The sequence below is a fragment of the Sitophilus oryzae genome, unplaced genomic scaffold, assembly GCF_002938485.1.
Source record: "Sitophilus oryzae breed Bouriz unplaced genomic scaffold, Soryzae_2.0 scaffold_1977_pilon_pilon, whole genome shotgun sequence".
Lineage (NCBI taxonomy): Eukaryota > Metazoa > Arthropoda > Insecta > Coleoptera > Curculionidae > Sitophilus > Sitophilus oryzae.
The window spans coordinates 840,529-860,731 of NW_022146698.1; the positions used below are offsets into that span (position 1 = coordinate 840,529).

The 20,203-nt window shown below is 31.8% G+C and overlaps 1 protein-coding gene across 2 annotated transcripts in view; it reads left to right on the top strand.

The window, feature by feature from the left end:
• Window positions 1-19,912, top strand: part of LOC115883717 (facilitated trehalose transporter Tret1-like) — a 31,717-nt gene extending 11,805 nt beyond the window's left edge. Inside the window, exons 2-3 of one of the 2 annotated variants that reach the window (XR_004050437.1) lie at window positions 1,503-3,061; window positions 3,198-3,703. Coding sequence is in view for 1 of the 2 variants with exons in the window: in XM_030902117.1 (XP_030757977.1) it covers window positions 10,161-10,443; window positions 18,634-19,759 (1,409 nt within the window). In the remaining variant the exon portion in view is untranslated. Of the gene's footprint in view, window positions 1-1,502; window positions 3,062-3,197; window positions 3,704-10,160; window positions 10,444-18,633 lie in introns of those variants that run through there. The other variant, XM_030902117.1, reaches the window with a different exon arrangement.
• The last annotated feature ends 291 nt before the right edge of the window (window positions 19,913-20,203 follow it).

The window sequence follows — 20,203 nt, forward strand, 5'->3', positions numbered from 1 at the left end:
GTCACTAACTTACTTTTTATTACTTCCGAGAAAAATGCGTCTAAAGAAGAATTGCATTGCATAAAGATGTTATAGTTAATAACTATTCGGTATTAAAATAAAACATAAATAGCCAGAAATCGTAGTTAATGACTTTTGCAATCGATTCTCCGATTCAAAACATAGTTAGTGATTGAATTTGGTTGTTCGGAAAAATGTTAGTTAGTGACTTTTGGCAGCAATAGGACGATATTTTCTCTTTATCGTTTTTCAAATAAGTCCAAAATAACGGAGTTATTTTACTTTGAAAATTTCCCAAAAAAAATATTTTTTGCTAAAATTTTGAGAACCACTGGATCTTTTCTGGATTTTCTTTCTTGTAAATTTAATCTAATACCAATATTGCCATATTATCAAGAAATTATGTTTTTTAACAAAAACTAAAAAAAATCCAAAAAAATTTTCAAAAAATTTCGAATTTTCAAATTTTTTTTTTCGCGAAAAAATCTTCAAAGGCGTGTTTCTGGGGTTGAATTATACTCCCAGTTAAAATATTTGCACTTATTTCTGGGACAGCCTGTATAACAACATTTATATGTTATTGTTTAAGTAGATTCTATAAGATTGATTTTTTCTGCATATTTTATGACAAAATGTGACGTGTATTATAGAAGTCTAATTTATTATCTTTACAATACGTGCTTGTGAAATATTAATAAAATGATAAGGACTTATCTTTACAAGTATTATTAATATTTTACCTAAATTTAAAATGTACGATAATAAAAATCTTCCAATGTGCACTAATTTGTATACAATACCTACTTACTATTAGTTGATTAAACTTTATTACTTTCGCGTACTTGTATTTATAATACCGAATGATCGAAAAAAAAACGACGTCAAAGACGGCTGGGGAATGATATTCGATTATAATTTTGGTGAGGCCAATTTCTAGAAGTCATTTACTAAAAATTGACGTAAAACTTATCAAAAAATAACACTAATTATATTATAGAAAGCGTAAAAAAGGACAGAACGTTTTCAGACACACTAATAGATTTCCAAAAAATATGCTTTCTCGAATTTGACTACATCATTTAAAAAGCATTTTTACTCTATATAAAAATAAATTAAAATCTTAAGGCTAACTGGCAGTAAACGTAATTAAAAAATAAAGAAGAGTTCGGGCCAATTATATTCGCGTCCAGTCCGAATGTATTATCTTGATTTTTCTATACGTAGTACCGTCCCTGCGTGCACAATTTTAAAGCTATAAGCTAAATTCCCTCCCGCTACCAGTCTAGGTGGCCGCGCCGGCCCTGGCGCGGCGGTCGGTATTCATTCGTCTTTCGTGCACGGTGCAGTGCGGATCGTAGCTCTCCGATTTCTTCGTCGTAGTCGATGAAGCCATTTTGTTTATTCTCTACTCATTTTGGATATTACTATGTAATATACGGTGTTCTACAGCTAGGTAGAACACAAGGAACAATATGTAAGTATTGTATAATATTTATTTTTAGAGAAAAACGAAGTGGACGTAAATAACGGAATATTAGAATTAGATAAAAGAAGAAAACAATAAGAATATTATATATATCGGACTGTTGTACTCTCAGTGAGACAAAGTTCGTACGTGTAAAGAATGTCCTTCTCCTTGTAAGAGGAATTCTCATTTATATAAGGTTCTATATCTCGCAGTCAAGAGAATATTATAAATGCCAAAGTGTTGCATCTCCGAGTGAGTCAAATTTCGTACTTTTAGAGGATGGCCATATGAGAGAGATTCCTTTTATAAGTCAATATTGATATCCCACTATCGAGAGATAAATTACAGGTATCACAGGTAAGTATCTTATAATATTTATTTTCAGGTAATTAAATAATGGAGGGAAATAATTGAAGTGGAAGCAAATCTCTAAATGTAGAAATTAGAGGCAAGGAGGAGACAATGGAAGTAGACAAATGGAGAAAGCAATAAGAATATCGTATATATCGAACTGTTGTGCTCCCAGTGAGACAAAGTTTCCTATTTAGAGAATGCCCTTCTCCTCGTGAAAGGGATTCCTATTATATGAGGTTAGAAATCTGGCTATCAAATAATATTATAAATATCGAACTGTTGTTTTCCCAGTGACGCAAAGTTTCCTATTTATAGAGAATGCCCTTCTCCTCGTGAGGGGGATTCCTATTGTATGAGGTTCTAAATCTCTCTATCAAGAGAATATTATAAATACCGAAGTTGTGCCGAAGTGTTGTATCACCCAGGGAGTCAAATTTCTCATTTTTCGAGAATGGCCGTCTCCGTGTGAGGGATTCCTTTTATAAGTCATTGTTGATATCCCCTATCGAGATATTAATTACACGTATTACCGGTGAGTATCTTATAATACTTATTTTTAGGAAATTAAATAATGAATGGAAATAATTAAAGTAAAAGCAAATTTCGAAATATGGAAATTAGAGGCAAGGAGGAAACAATGGAATTAGACAAAAAGAAAAAATGAGAATAACATATATATATCGAACTGTTGTCCTCTCCGTGAGACAAAGTTTCGTACTTACAGAGAATGCCCTTCTCTTCGTGAGAGGGATTCCTATTATATGAGATTCTAGATCTCGCAATCAACAGAGTACTATAAATGCCGAAGTGTTTTATCTCCCAGCAATGAAATAAGGTATGAAACAAAATTTTGTACTTTTAGAAAATGCCTATCTCTGGAATGGATTTCTTTTTTTATGAGATTTTAGATCTCACTCTCAAGGGAATATTATTTATATATTTAGGTGCCAAATATTTGTATCTCCCAGTGAGACAAAATTTCGTACTTTTAGAGAATGCCCATCTCCGTGTGGGAGGGATTTCTTTTATACGTTATCGATAGCCTTATCGAAAAATTAATTACACGTATTACATGTAAGTCTTTTAGAATATTTATTTTTAGACGAATATTGGATGGAAATAAATAGAAGTACATCCCGAAATGTGGGGATTAGAGGAAAGGAGAAAACAAAGGGATGAGGAATATTGTATAAACACGGACTGTTCTTCTCCCAGTGTTCTTTTCATAGCGAGACAAAGGTTAGTACTTTTAGATAATCCTCTACTCCGTGTGAGAGGGATTCCTTTTTTAAGATATTCCAGAGCTCGCTATCGAGATAATATTATAATAACCGAAGTGTTGTTGTCTCAATGATACAAAATTTTTTAATTTTAGTGAATGCCCTTCTCCGTGTGAAAGGGATTCCTTTATAAATGACGTTCTCGGTCTCGTTATCGTAGAAGTAGATTTCACAAAAGAATTTCAAGTGATAAATCTAAAAATTTTAGACCCTCAAAAAAAAAACGATATATTTCAACAGGAAAACTCCCCCACACATTATATTTATAAGGCTGTACGTTCAAAAAGCAGGACAGTCGTTATTTAAGTGTCACTATCTCATAACAGATCGAACACAAGGTCAGCAACTAGGAAGAGGAAAATAACCAAATCTAGCGATTTGTGCAGTTTGTTGGGGGAAGGGCAATCCAAAGAGACTACAGAACATTCGACTCTTCGATGATGATACATTCTTCTTCGGGAGACGAATTCAGTCTTAGCCAATGATCTGGCTTCAGCACAGAACAAGGTCCAACTTTTATATCTGAGAAAATATTTTAGCTCCCTAATTTACCAAGGAGCCATGGCATGTCGCCTATCCTCTCCTGTGTCATAATTGTTAAGATGAAGTCCAGCATATTTTCGAAATCAAACTCTTAAAAAAAAAAAAAAAAAATCTGGGTTATAAAATTTAACAATAGTCGTCGTAGACTTAATATTCTTTTAAAGGAAGAGAAAAATATTCATAAATATAATCATGGAACAAATATGGACGGTTGTTATAGATACCGGACGCATAGTCCTAATGTGGTTGACGGTATCTTGTACGAAAGGTATCAACTATTTTTCCCTCTGAAGGATCTTCAAATGAAAATCATGAGGAAGAAGGACCTCTGGATAAATTTACTTTTGAACCTTGCTTAGAGGAAAAGATACAAACAACGGAATGTATCCAGATATTTGTGACAGATATTCGAATATGTCTTTACCTTCCTTCTTTGAAAAAAGGGGGGGGTGATAGATGAGGCATGAGCGGCCAATTCATTAGGTACCCTCCAGTTTGCTGCCTTGCCAGCCTCCTACCATAAAATAGGCGACAACCAACTTAACGTTGACCTCCAAGTCATTAAAAGTAATCAACTTAGCTGACCAGCTAATAATATAATAACTCAAATATGTATATAATAATAAAATAGCTAATATCCTAGATTTTCATAGCTAATATGTAGTGTGTGTGTGTATATATATAAAAAGGAAAAAAAAAACGTCTCCTATTTTTCTCTATTTTGGCTAAAGAAATTTCTCTATTTTGGCTAAAGAAATTTCTCTATTTTGGCTAAAGCTATTCTAATGGAAATGTAAGTTTTATTCTAAACCTTAAGAACACGTAACTGTGTCTCATTTCAAAAGGAGGTCCTTATGATAACGGCTGTTAAATGCTAATTTGTTTATGTAAATCTTTGACTTTTATATGTTGGAATACTCACCATCTACATTTAGAGTTTATATTTACCCATTTCGGTCTATAAAAGCAGTGTTGTGTTTTGGCCAATACTTTATACATTTTTTGACAAAGTGACAGACTTTGTGCAAATTATCGAAACAAAAGTTAGTTTTTTCTTACAGCTTACAGTATATAATATATATTTTCTCCTCTACAATACACTTTCGAAAGAGATGATTATAATAACATTAATGTAAACTTTCGCAGACTTTGATTTTTTTCTTAAATATATCTGGATGGTTTCTCGTTGAAAGAGGCTTTTGTAAGATATGATGTGTCTAAGGTTTACTGCATTAAAATTTTACCATAAATGTTCCCTAACAGTTCTACTTTCTTATCTAGAAATTTCGGAAAGAATAGACATATCAATTAAATCATAAAAGTAGAAATAGTTTTCTTGCAGTTTTACGTATATAAATAGATTATATAATTCTTGCCGTGAACTGCTATGAAAAATAATAAATCATATATTGGTTTCACGTTTAACCTTAGATATCAGAGACAGATGTCAGTTTGTTTTTAGTCAGTATATAATTATATATGCATATCATAGTTACTGAAAATTATCAACAAAAAAAATAATACAAATAATAATAAAACTTCTGGTATAAAATTGACGCAGATCAATATCTGTGTCTACTTTATATCAATGTCCACAATATCCATACCAATGTATGGATCGAAACCTAATATATATGATGACTCTGGTTTAATTCATCGACGTAATTAAAGCATTTTGGAAAATAAATTATTGAGAATCTTAATTTCTTACTAAAGGCTTAAAAAGTAAGGCCTTTTAAATATTAAGCAATGGGTTATAAACACCTTAAAAATATATATATCGGTTAAACCTCACTATAGTCGAGTTATCCACGCAGTTCTACATTGAGACAGGGATTTCTATCGACACGATGAGTTAACTGGTTTATAAAGTATAATTGAACAATTTTGGCAGAATCCTTTATGGAAGTGCCATCTTATGGGTTTCTGTCTCTGCTTAGTATGCATATATGTATAGGTTAAATTGTCACAATTTAATAAATCCATGTATTGATGGCCGTTAAATTGGTTTCATCTTGGTTGCATTCAATAAACATATTTATAATTTCAGCTATTTTTGTCTCAAAAAAAAAAAAAAATGCTTTCTGCACCACATTCATTAATTTGCAACCATCAGTTCTTTAAACATCTACGTATAGAAAAATCAAGATAATACATTCGGACTGGACGCGAATATAATTATACGATCAAACGAACTTACCTGAAGTGAAGTTCGATCGTAATTATATGAGGCGTCCAGTCCGAATGTATTATCTTCCCACCCCTCCCGTTTTGCCCCATGGTCGCTTGAATTAATGAATAAATATTTGAAAAATGAATACCGACCGCCGCGCCAGGGCCGGCGCGGCCACCTAGACTGGTAGCGGGAGGGATTTTAGCTTATAGCTTTAAAATTGTGCACGCAGGGACGGTACTACGTATAGAAAAATCAAGATAATACATTCGGACTGGACGCCTCATATAATTACGATCGAACTTCACTTCAGGTAAGTTCGTTTGATCGTATAAGTAATAACATCTAGAGTTTGATATCGCCAAAATGATCATCGGCTGTCATTCCCCAGCCGTCTTTGACACTGTATTTTTCAAACCTTTAATATAACAATATCGTACGTATATCTAAGAAGTAATTGATTCTTAAGATAAATCATTTCACAAAACGAGGAAGTAATTTCCGTTTGCCCTTGAATAATGTAATTTTTCCTCTTGTCGTCGGACTAATGCTAATTAAGAATACATATTGAACCATAAGCTATAGTGTCAATATGAAAAAAGGAATATGTCTAGAGACTGTTGACGAATAGAAGATTAGGATTAGTATTTTGCACTAAAAATAACTAATAGAGCAGTCAAGAATGTAAAATGTAATAAATTATTATTTGATATTGTGTATATTTCTCCTCATATAACTTTTCTATCAAGACACTATCCGTCAAAGCGTAACCACCGTAATAACAAGGCCGGACAGCTGTGACGTAAAAATCTCGTGACGTCACCAACTGGAGGCGCAACTTTATTTAGCAGCGTTGATAATTACCCGATAAAAGTTCAAATTGTGGATCTTTTTTCACTCACCAAATAGATTTCGAAGTTTTAAACCGTCTTTTTCCGAGTTATTAAAAATATTATAGTATATAAAAATAGTTTTAATAGAATACGGAAAAAATCATACCAGTCAATAAATGTTTATCTCTCACTTTTTATCAATCAAATTTAATAAAGGAATATTTTAATTTCACAATAGTGTATAATATGAGAAAAAAACAAAAAAAAATAGATATTCTTTATAGTACATATTATGCATTTTATCGATATTTTACGCCCCCTACACCTACGGCGCCTGTCGTAGCACGTAGCGGAGTGGTATTGCCGCAGTTGACAGTCATCGATTTATCGGTAGGTGTGCGGACGTGGTAAGTGGTAATTATAATCGATAATAGAAGGGTGAAAAAAGTTATAAATCTGTAAAAAGAGGTGTTTAAACTATAAAGTTATTATAAGTGTGTGCAATTATACAGTTTAAAAGGTATAATACCTTGGGTTTCCAAAAGATGAAATTACTAATATAGTTTTATTTGAATATACAGGGTGTCCCAGAAATGAGTGCAGATATTTTAACTGGTAGTATAGTTCAACCCCAGAAACACGCCTATGAGGTTTTTTTCGCGAAAAAAAAAATGTTGAAAATTTTATATTTTTCTTGACATTTTCCGGAAAATGTTGAAAAACTTTTGAGTGCCACTGTTCACTCCCCGGGAAATTCGTTTACCGAGCATAGAGAGTGTCGGAGAGAATGCAACGTTGCCACCTCCTACCATACCCACATTCTGCATGTTTATCTATAAATTCCCAAATTCCCAAATAAATTGTATAATTTTTAACAAAGTTTTGCAAAGCCATGTTTCTCAAAATTCACAATAAAAAAATATTTTTATCAAAAATATCTTTGGATTACATTAAAAGTAATAACACCATTATTAAAATTTCCGCAATGTACTATTTATAATGCTAAGTTATTGTAAAAATTGTCATAAATTCTATTAGAAATACACGTCTGAAAAACTACTGTTGATATGAAATAATGACTTGAAAAAGGAAATAAAAGAAACTTAGACACACTTACAGCATAAATAAATACAATGACGATGGATAATATGAGATGGGATATCAATCTGATGTTTTTTCTTAATTAAAAATGTCAGAAGTTGACATACGATATGTCGTTCTATTCAGAATGTTCTATCACATAAAGTAAAAAAATATCAAATATCGAGAGTACCATTTGAAAATCAAAAATTGCTATTTCCGATGAAACACGAGCGAAGTGACCGAAAGTAATCGAATAAGCCAATCAATCCTGATGTATGTCATATACTAACATTATAAATTTCCTTTTATTATCTGAAAAAATAAAAATGTTATAAGGGTGGGTCACTTTTGACAAATATCCGGTATATTTACTGTGTTTTCCAGAAGTATAGTCTATCCAACGAGAGGATCACTGACAGTGACAGTTGTATCTGTCATTTTAATGCACAAGCAAATCGTATTTGCTGACATTTTTTGGATGTCATTTGTCTAAATCTTCCCTGAGTCGTTGGTCAGACTATACAGGGTGGCGCACCTCATTCGCCTCGGTTGATTATACGAAAACGGAAAGATGTAGAAACAAAATATTTTATGGGTATATGTGGGGAGGTAATGTGCACAATTTAAAATTATTTTGAAATATACAGGGTGTCTCAGAACTAAGATTCATACCAAAGTTATATTTTTTCTTATGGAACACCCGGTATTTTATTTCATTTTTCGATCCTTGGCCCCAAAAAAAGACATTTATTATAAGGGTTAAATATGTTTAAAATCTTTGGTTTTTGAGATATTTAAAGATATTTAAATTTGCATGCTGCAATAGAATAGATTATTAACAACCTGTACATTACATTTCAGAATTAATTCTTGTGCTAAGTTTAAAGGTAGAGAAGTAAACTTTATTGAAAAATGTTATTGCTTCCTTAAATTTATACAGGGGTATCAAAAATTGCTGATATATTTTAAGGATTTATTTTACATGAAAACTTTGTTATTTTAAATACAACACACTGTATTTTTTTAAATAAATCGAAGCAGATTCAAATGTCTTTCAAACTATATTAGGGTTTCCTAAACCTATCTAGCTCATATTTTGAATAAAAAGCGATTTTTAAATAAAATTGCAATCAAGGTGGCTGGTGTCGCCATGGCAATTTTCTAGCGATAGTTAGTAACTATTTTTAAAGTCGACATCAGTTTATGGACTTTATTATTTAAATTGATAGCAGTTTACTTTTATTTAATTTACCTACAATAGTTTAATAAGTAATATCTATGAAATATGTATTTATTATTCTACCAAGGAAAACAAAGAAGTAGTCTTTGATTTATTTTACAATGACTTGTAGATATATGGATTTTCTATAAAAGAGCCAATTACGGCAAATTCATTTTCTTCATTTCCAATGACAGGTTTCTGCCTAATAAATTTTTATAAACCACACTACCAGCTCTGCAATATAGGACAAGTAGTTTTTCAAAAGAACGCTTATCAGGAAGACTCCTATTTATATAAGCCCTTGAGGGCAAGAATCAATTTTCTTCACAAAATAAAATCACTAGTAACATCCATTCGTTCCGCCAGCAGATACTGCTATATTTTCCTTGATAATATAGTGAATACTTACTTATATTAAACTATTGTAGGTAAATTTAAGTAAACTGTTATAAATTATAAATAATAATGTCCATAAACTAATGTCAACTTTAAAAATATTTACTAACTTTCATTTATTTATATTTTTACAATTTTATTTAAAAATCGCTTTTTATTCAAAATCTGAGCTAGATAGGTATAGGAAACCCTAATATAGTTTGAAAGAGCATTTGAATCTGCATCGATTTATTTAAAAAAATACAGGGTGTTGTATTTGAAATAACGAGGTTTTTATGTAAAATAAATTCTTAAAATAGATCAGCAATTTTTGATACGCCTGTATAAATTTAAGGAAGCAATAACATTTTTCAGTAAAGTTTATTTCTCTACCTTTAAACTTAGCATAAGAATTAATTCTAAAATGTAATGTACAGGGTGTTAATAATCTATTCTATTGTTGCATGCATATTTAAATATCATTAAATATCTCAAGAACCAAAGATTTTAAACATATTTAACCCTTAGAATAAATGCCTTTTTTGGGCCCAAGAATCCAAAAATGAAATAAAATACCGGGTGTTCCATAAGAAAAAATATAACTTCGGTATGGATCTTAGTTCTGAAACACCCTATATATTTCAAAATAATTTTAAATTGGGCACATTACGTTCCCACATATATCCATAAAATATTTTGTTTCTACATCTTTCCGTTTTCGTATAATCAACCGAGGCGAATGAGGTGCGCCACCCTGTATTATTATATTCTAGTACATCACAGAAATGTTGTACTTAAAACTTTGAAAACAATGACTTTTTAATTTTAGGAGATCTTGCTCTTGTAACAGATGGTATGCATTATGGCTGGCCTTCACCGTCGCTTCCTCAACTGCTCAATAACACAAATTCATCGTTAAGTATTACAAATAGTGAAGGAGCTCTAATGGCCGTGATGCCATTATTGGGTGCTGTGATTGGAGCAGTGACTGCCGCATATATAGTAGATTATTTCGGCAGAAAGAAGACCATTCTTTTTACAGCTATACCTTTTTTTATAGCGTGGATCATGGTGGCCTTTGCTTCAAGTGTAATTTATCTTCATATAGCCAGGTAGTTCTTTATTTTTAATACTTACTATTGTATAACAAAACCATTGTATAATGATGAGCGATAATGGTCTTGATCTTGCACAAAAAAACAAGACCAAGACTAGCGTTTTATATGGCATAAAGCAAGTATAAAATGTTTTTTGTCGGAACATACCGAATATTACCGTATTAGCGTTGATTGAAAGAATTGGAAAGATACGCAACCTAATGGGCGAATTTGTGACAAGGCTCATTTGATTTCCTCTTACCTCCCAAGTGCTGTACGGTGGTGACACAAATCGTTCTGCGGTCAACGCATAAAACACTTATTTTCTCTAACTCGGCCAGCGAAGGCATATAAGACGGTGTAGCGGGTGTAGATCTGAAAGCGACAATGTTGCCATACTAAAATGTGTAAAACAAAAGCCACAAGTTTCCGTCCCATATCCCTCACTAACCATCTTTGCAAAATCATGGAAAGTATTGTCCACGTTAGAATTTCCTGGCTAATCGAAAGCAAATCTCTAATTAGTAAACACCAGTATGGCTTCCGTCATCATAGATCTACAACCGATCACTTAATAGGACCCAGCGAGGATATCTGGGATTCTTTTTCCAGAGGAAACCAGATGGTTTCCTCTGCTAAAACTGCTTTTTTCGATTTAAAAAATGCCTTTGATACCTTATGGAAATATAACATAACTAAAACTTTGTATGACTAGGGCATTAAAGGTCATACACTAAATTTTATCTCTAATTTCCATTAACATAGATCTTTTAGAGTAAAAATAAATAATTCTTTCTCGGATGAACTTATCTTAGAGAACGGAGTTCCTCAGGGTTCTGTGTTGAGTCCACTCCTTTTTAACATAGCCATTAACAATGTAACTCAACTCTTTCAAGCAGGAATAAAACATCGACTATATGCAGACGACATAGTAATATATTATTCTTCTCATTCCCCTCACGTCTCTGAAAGGAAATTGCAGATATGCCTCAATAACTTGTCTAAATGGTGTCTCACTTCCGGCTTCTCCTTCTCCCCTTCCAAATCCTCATCTGTGCACTTTTGTAGAAAACACAACTGCCCGAGGTTACATCAACTCTCTCTCACTCTCAAACCTGCCCATTGCATCAAAATCTTCTGTCAAATTTTTAGGACTTTATTTTGACTACAGACTCTCATGGAACGAACACATAATCAATATAAAAACAGATTGCAGTAAAACCATCAACATCATTAAATGGCTATCCCACTCAAAATTTAGCTGCTCTCACTCCGTACTTTTTCACCTTTACATCACTTTGATAAGATCTAAATTGGACTAAGGATCCATAGTCTATTTATCTAGTCCAAAATCATATCTTGCTCAAAGACATTATAAAGATAGACCGAACATCTCATTCATAAATACTCGTTGGTAGTGTATCAAACATTCCAATATATCAAACAAGGACAGAAGAGACAGAGAAGTCTAAAATTTCCGACCCCGGCAACTAGGAGCATTTCGATTGTTCTAATGGCCAGTGGCGTATCGTTTTTTGGAAAGCATTTAATTAGTAAAGTAAAAGTAAATTAATTAGTAAAATTTATACTCCATATTGATATACTATATTAACACTTTTTCGTCAGATGAGTTTTGTTATAAGGTCTAATATAATAATATAATTAATATCCCACATATACCTATGTTGAAACGTTAGTAGGTGGTTTTGGAAAATCGCTCCAACGTCGATTTTCAATTTAAACTTTCAGTTACTTCTATATAAACTTTCAGTTACTTTTGAATATTCACAGGGTGACTCAGGCTTCCGAAACAGTTCTATATGAGGTTTGTGGTTGGTGACATTTCTTTCAATTTTTTTTCAGAATATGGAGGCAATGGTAAAACACATTTTAGACATTTTTGTAAACATAGGTGGCCGGAACATATTTTCAAACTAAAGTTGTAGATTTGCCATTAAATTTTCATTCCAGAAATACCTAGAGTTGCCACTTGTCCTTTTTTGAAAAGTACAGTCCTTTTTTGGAATAACTTGTCCTTTTGACTTTTTTTGGCTTAAAAAGTCATTTTTATTTTCGTATTTTCCCTGAGAAAATTACCTACAGCAAACAGAAATATTCTTTTCGTCCAAATTTAATTAGAGATGTTATAAAACTTTAATAAATTTTTCTTGTTTAGAATAGACAACATTATTTAGAACTTCCCGTTTAATCTGAGATGATAGTTTAGGTTTTAGTTTTACCATTTTTGATCTTAAAAAGAACTTCAAAATTAGTAATTAGTAACGATTTAGTTAGTTCGCAATCGATAGCTTCCTGCCAAGTACTGTGTAATAGTTGTTTAATCTTGTATTATTAATAACTTCCTATACATAAAATCAATATTTAATGAGAAAATGAAAATTGATTCATTAAAAGTATCAAACATGTGTGCTACAGTATGGGATTTCTGTCGCATAATAATGAATTACGTTTGCTTCATCTACGTTACCGTAGATGGAGCTCAAGGCTTGGTAGGGTATGTATAAATAAACAAAATACAAGAAGCAAAAAATTATTAAGGCCTAACCCCTACATATATGCTTATTCTCTGCATTAAGTTCAACAGACTTGTCTAAACAAGGCCGAAGGGGCAGATATAATAAAGCAATAAAATGTAAAAAAGGTCGGGTAACACCTTTGTTTATTTGTTGAGCAAAATTCCTTTAGAATATCGTATATAATGACCAGAAATGACGCAATTTTAAGAAAAAAATGTCACTTTCTGGCTTATAATAAAATTTCAAATGCAACGTTTATATTCAAATTTGTTATGATCTACAACAGTCATTGGGACGAATTATAATTCAATTACTGGCTACTACGTTCTTGTTTTAATAGATTAATTATTACAAATATAATTAGAAATTATTTTGATTGTGAGAGGCTCCCTTGTGGGACGCCTATGTACAATGACGAAAACAATACCCACCTGTGAAAAGACAAATTCGGGTAATTTGAGCTTATTTTTCCACACACTTGACACTGTCGTACCATACTGAATTCGCAGATTCAAAAGTACGTTAAACAAAAACAAAAACCACCGAAAAACACTGAAAGTTCACTTTCGTCTTGATTCCGACTTCAAACACACCGCAAGCTAAACGTAGTACGCTATAACGGACCAAGGGCCGTCGCGAGGGGTGGTGGGACGGACGGCTCATTTCATTCTGGAAGACAGCGACGTTAATAGTTCTTGTATTTGCTTCAGCACAAACAGTAAAACATGTCTTTTAATAGTAACGCATATCTTATGATGTAAAATGAATCAAAAACAAAATTAACTTTACCATAACTTTTTGCACTTGTATATAACAAAATATTATAGGATACGACCTTGGCAAACCTTTGAAACATATGGTAAATAAAAACTTTTTCGCCAATCTTCGACAAACGACGATATTGGACTTCTCGCAACACACGGCCACCCCTGTATATTTACGGTGGTTTAAAGCTAGGTGGCATCTTCCCTCAAATATATAAACTCAATGAGCGGTTCGTATTTATTTTGAATATTGGTTATATTACGACCACTTATAATAAAAAATAAATAAAATAAAAAAAAAACATAAAAAAAATACAGTCCACTCAATTTATAATAGATTATGTTTGTGTGAAATATGAATAATTTAGGAGACTTTAGATGTACAAAATATTTACTCTAAAAATTGTTTCAAAAACCAATCTATATAAATTATCTCGTAAATTATTATTGAATGCAGCCTACAAGTAAATCCCCTGACTAAAGAATAGCTTTCATGCGTATATTTGAGACAACCTTGTATATCTAAAAAAACTTTAAGATTTGCCCACATGCTAAAAAAAATAATAACATTTAATTAATTACATAATATCTCAGCTTCTAAAATAAACAAATATAATTAAATGTTTATTGATAATTACTATCAGCTTGCCGATTTACATCCGATGGAAATCTAAAAAAACTCAAAGAACAATTTTTTGAATTATTACTACAATTAATAGTAGCACACAGTAAGGCACTCATTTTTTGTCAATCCGTCTCTGTGCTGGGATGCAACGCTCGAACCTCGCAGCTCGACGGACGGAATTCAACTGAAACGCTTTGCAAGCTGGCGATATTCGACAGCTTGCAAAAACTGGCAGAAAATATTTGCGAGAGTGCAACTACTCTTTTCCTTTCGCAACTTCCGACTATTGATGTTAGCTCCTAAATACTTTATTGAGGTCACTTGTTCGATTGTTTGTCCCTTGACACGCAGGTGTGCATTTATTGGAGTCTTAGAAAAGACCAATAGTTTGGTCTTGGAGACATTGAGATGCAGTCCAAACATCTCACTATAGTGGACTACGGAATCTAAAATCTATAATCTATAATGTTCTTTGTTTAATCATATAATATTATATTAAATTGTTTAATGATAGAAAATCCGTATTATTAACGTACTGTACATAAAATGCGTAAATTTACGGATTAATCTCCGGCAGCCACTCACTTTGTTGACTGAAAGCAGAACCACGGCATATAAAACAAGAACTACGGTACAGTATTCTTTATCCGCTGCGCTGCGCTGTGGCGCAAAACTAAACTAAACCTCGGAATTTTCGGACAGGCTGACGGTAACGCCAGCTACATCTCGGACAGGTTTTGTGCCACGAAATTGCCCATAAGGTTGCGCATCTCCTTATTTCTTCTATCAACGGTATTAGTTAAATCGCTCATGTTTTTTGAACCATTCAAATCGTAGATTCAAATAAACATTAAACATAATATAAAAATGCTCAAAATTATTGTTTGAATTTATAGTAAATGTGTCGTGTTTTCACGACTTTTGCAAAAAAAAACGAAAAAGTGATGCTGATTCAATATACAGGGTGGTCGAATTGAAATCGAAAATCTTTGGAAGCATATTCTCTAGATGAAAATAGGTAATAAACATTTTTGGATAAGTTTATGTCTTGAAATGGCTTAGTTTCATACAGGGTGTAGAAGTTTCATTTTTATTTAGTTTTTTTCGAAATATTTTCTACAAACTAACGCCGATATTTGGATGTAATGGATATCTGGATATTCTTTTACATGACAAATTAGATTTTGATGTTCGTAGGAGTAAGACTCACATTTTAGGGGGTGTCAGCTACATGTTTTTTAACTGTTTTGAAGAGTAATAACTTATCGTCCATACCTCTATTACATTGCTAAGATAAAAAATATACTGTCGTTTTCAACGCAAAAAAGGTCTCTTGGTAAAAGTTCTCAAGATATTTGGAATCGAAATAATTGACAAAAAATCAATATGATGGCAATAGAGATACTTAGTTATTAGACTAAAGTAATAAATTTAGATTTTTTTTTTGTGCCAAAGGTTTAACAGAAACCATCCAAATATTCACGTTAGTTCGGAAATTATTTGAAAAATAAATGGAAATAAAAATGAAACTTTACTTGTATCTTCGAAATTCGCATTTTAAGACATACATTTACCGAACTTTCTTTTCAGAATAATATATGCTGAAGTTTCTCGATTTAAATTCGAACTACCACAATTTTTTTTCAAAACAAATTTTCATCTGTCAAATATTGTTTCTTTCTTCATAAAGTTTCATTTGCATTAATTGCTTAAAATTCTATTTATTTAAAGTGCCTTTACTAAAAATCAATTAAAAAGTACAAGACTTGAAAGAGTCTTGCAGCAAGACCAAGACTGCACTCTGCAAGACCAAGACCAACACTACTATTATACTGCAAGATCAAGACAAAGATCAAGCGAGTCTTGGTCTTGATCTTGCATTTGCTCATCACTAGCATTGTATCATAAAAAATAAATTCAATGTTCGTTTTAAAAATTATGATATATTTTAAATTTCACTAAAAATTTAATAAAATTATATTCTTTACGCTTTTCATAGGAACTTAATATTACAGTTATTTAATTTTCTAATAGATTTTCTGGCTCACACAATAAAAACGTTAAAACTTGTCAATTAGGAGAAGAAAATGCCAACGCTCTATATTTTCTCCACAGACTTAAATAGATCAAACCCTTATTAATTGTTTTTAGCTTTTGATTTGTTCTTAATTATTAACTATAAAGGGTGTTTCAAAATGTGCCATCTCTTGTGGTAATCTCATCAAATAAATCGAATTCGACAAAACATCAAGAGAGCTTTTAATCGACATTAAACTAGCGATGGGAACTATCGAATGAATTAGACTATCGAATGGTTGCTGAATGAACGATTTCAACTATCGAATGGTTTTATTCGAATAAAATCATTCATTCATTTGTATACTAAAGCATATGTGACAACCTCGCCGTGCGACTAAATGGTTATCGTTGCGCCACGACTATCGAATGCTTTTGATAAATGAAATATAGTATTCGTTTGATTTTTGTGTGCGTCAGTGGCATTATTAGTTCTTCCAAATTTTTATAACTTCGCCTTGTAAATACTATGGTATTTTTGCGTTTATTAAAATATTTAAAATACTAAAATAGTTGTTTTTTTAGTTGACGATTGTGTGCGCAGTGGTAAAAATTTTTCCGAAAATTTGTGTGATTTTCCGTAGCCCGATCTTTCAATTATTTAATTTTATATGGTATATTATGGTTAGGTTAGATTGCATTTTTTTAATGGGAAATTTTGAGAAGTAGCAATTTTTAAGAGAGATGAGATGAACTTACAATTAATTTTAAAAATACATATTTGTATTTTAGATGTTTTAATAATATAAATTAGTTGAACTTAATAAACATATTTAAGTAATGTGGTTAAGTAAATGGTTATCGAACTCAAATTTTGGGGTGAGAAAATTAAATTGAAAGTTTTACACGTGCCAATTTAAAAAAAAAAGTTAACAATGTTTGTATTTTGTTTATGCTAATTCTCTTACATGTAGTTTTTTGCGAAGAAATATTTCATTTATTTTTTAAAGTAAATGCCAGCAAAAGTAAATATTTTGAAATAGTAATATAAAGTAATAAAAAGTAATATAAATAATTTTGATTTCTAATTTTTTATTTATATTTTCCTTCCATTACACTGCATGCTTAGAAAATTAATAAATGTTTATATTTCATGATTTTAAAATTTGTTGTTAATATAACTAATTAGTTCTGTAATTATTATTATTTAATAAACCCACGTTGCCACATTTAGAGACTATATTATTTTTAAATAGGATCTAATATAAATACTTTTGACTTCTATTTGTTGTTTATATTTTGCTACTACTTAAAAAAAATGTTTATATTATTAAATGATTGTAAATTTTGTTGTTAATAGGTATAACAAATTATTACTGTTATTATTATTTATTAAATCAGTCTTTGCTTAAAAACATTAAAAATCATTTTCCTACATCCAAAATAAAAAGTATTATTGCAGTGTAACAACAGAATATTAATAAAAAATGCAAAACATATAGACATACTATCCCTAACTAACTAATGCTAAAGAATAATATTCTTTGCTAATACCAACTAATACGAATATATGGCAACAGCGCCCTTCATAATATATTTTCTGTGTAAATACTAGCACCTCAATAAAAAAAATAATGTGTCCTTATCTTTATTTGACTCCGCAAAAAATCAAAGATGCCGGCTTCTTTCATAGCATTGCCACCGACCGCTATCGGGTTTCTAGGAAAGAAACCTACGTCGCCGGACGACAACTAAAATCCAGTTTATATTTTATTAAAATCGATCCTGACGAATAAATGAATGGTTTTTGCTGCCGAATTACTAGAGAATACTATATTTCAAGGCAGATGACGCATCTATTCGATAATTTTTATTCGAATAGTTTTCGACGAATGTTTTCTTACTAGCTATCGAATTATTCGAATGAATTGCAACTATCGAATGTTTCAATAGTATTCATTCGATAGTTCCCACTACTACATTAAACCCACACAAGTGTGCTAATTAAAGAAAAAAGTCGGTGGCGTAAATTTTTTTTGGAAAAATATTTCCATTTTTTTTATTTAATAATTACATATGTTTAAATAAATACAGTTATCAGTTTATAGATTTGAGAGTAACAGTAAATAAACCCAGGCCTTGATTGTGATTCCCCATGAATGACTGTACAGGTTCTGTGGCGTATGCTGTAATTCCATGTATTTTTTTATTTATTTGATGCCTTAATTAAATATTTTTAGATATATTGTCGCTTTTATTTCAGATTTATAGCAGGAATGGCAGATGGAGTCTCATTCACCGCAATTCCAATGTACATCGGGGAAATCGCTGATCCCAGTGTTAGAGGTTTTCTAGGTTCTAGCTGCTCAATCTCTTGGATTCTAGGATACTTACTTATAAATATAATCGGTTCCTATTTCAATATCAAAGTAACAGCTTTGATATCTTCATCCTTATGCGTTATAGCATTCTTTACTTTTATTTGGATGCCCGAGAGTCCCTATTACTATTTGATGAAAAAGAAAACCGAAAAGGCCAAGGAAAGTTTACGAAGATTAAGAGCCAACGCTGACGTAGATGCCGAAATTGAGAAAATCAACAGGTCTATTCAAACAACTTCAAAAGCTAGAGGCCGTTTTTGTGATCTGTTTACAGTACCCAGTAATAGAAAAGCTGTAATTATTGTCGCGGGGCTAAGGGGTTTTCAGCAGTTCAGCGGAACCACGGCTATTAATTTTTACGCTCAGGAAATTTTTAAACAAGCGGGAAGTGAAGTGTCGCCCAAAGAAGCATCCATTATATATTTTGCAGTAATGTTCCTCATGACTATATTGTCGTCTTCGATCGTTGATAAAGCAGGAAGAAAACCCTTGTTAATAATTTCCATGTCTGGCTCCATATTTGCTTTATTGGTCGAGGCTACTTACTTTTACCTTCAACATAAGTCGACGTTAGATCTGTCCGATTTCGAGTTTGTGCCAGTTGCCGGCTTAATTCTTTTTGTTATTTTCTTTAGTTGTGGTATGCAAAGTATACCGATTTGTCTGTTAGGGGAGTTGTTCTCGACTAGTGTTAAAGCGTACGCGTTATGTTTAGCTGATGTCTACTACAGTGTCGTCGCAACGATCGCTTCCAAGTTTCTACAAGTGATGATGGACAACTATGGAATACACATGGCCTTTTACGGATTTACAATATGTTCAGTACTTGGTTTGATATTTATAATTTTTGTTGTTCCAGAAACAAAAGGCAAAAGTCTGGAAGAAATCCAGAGCTTTTTGAAAGGTGAGGAATACAAACATGCGGTCGAAATGCAGACAATGAAACCCAAAATAGGGAATGAGGTAAATGATAATATTGACGATGCTTTACTACCGAAATACTCTTAAGTGTCTAAAGATCAAGAAAAACAGTTTAAGAAAACACTCTTGGAGAGTCGTGTGTATACAGGGTTGTTCACCACATACGACACGGAGTATTGTAGCTAAACGATGAGATTTTTACAAATTGTAAGTTTTGGGTTTGATGAAGGACTATTAGAGGTACAATTTAAAAATAATTTGACAAGATACAGAGTGTCCCAAATAAGTAAAAAATATCAAAGGTGTATGTTTTTAAATGGAACACCCTGTATATTATTACATTTTTAGTTTCTACGATTAAAATAAAGGTAAATTTGATTAAGGTTTATTATACTTAAACCTTACCGTTTTTGAAATATTTTCAATTTTGTGAAATTGCAGTAAAACTTTTAAAGCTTCATTTCTCCAAGGGTATCAAAGTTTTTAATACTAAATATTTACTGAAGTTTATTTATTGAGCAGTTATTTTGT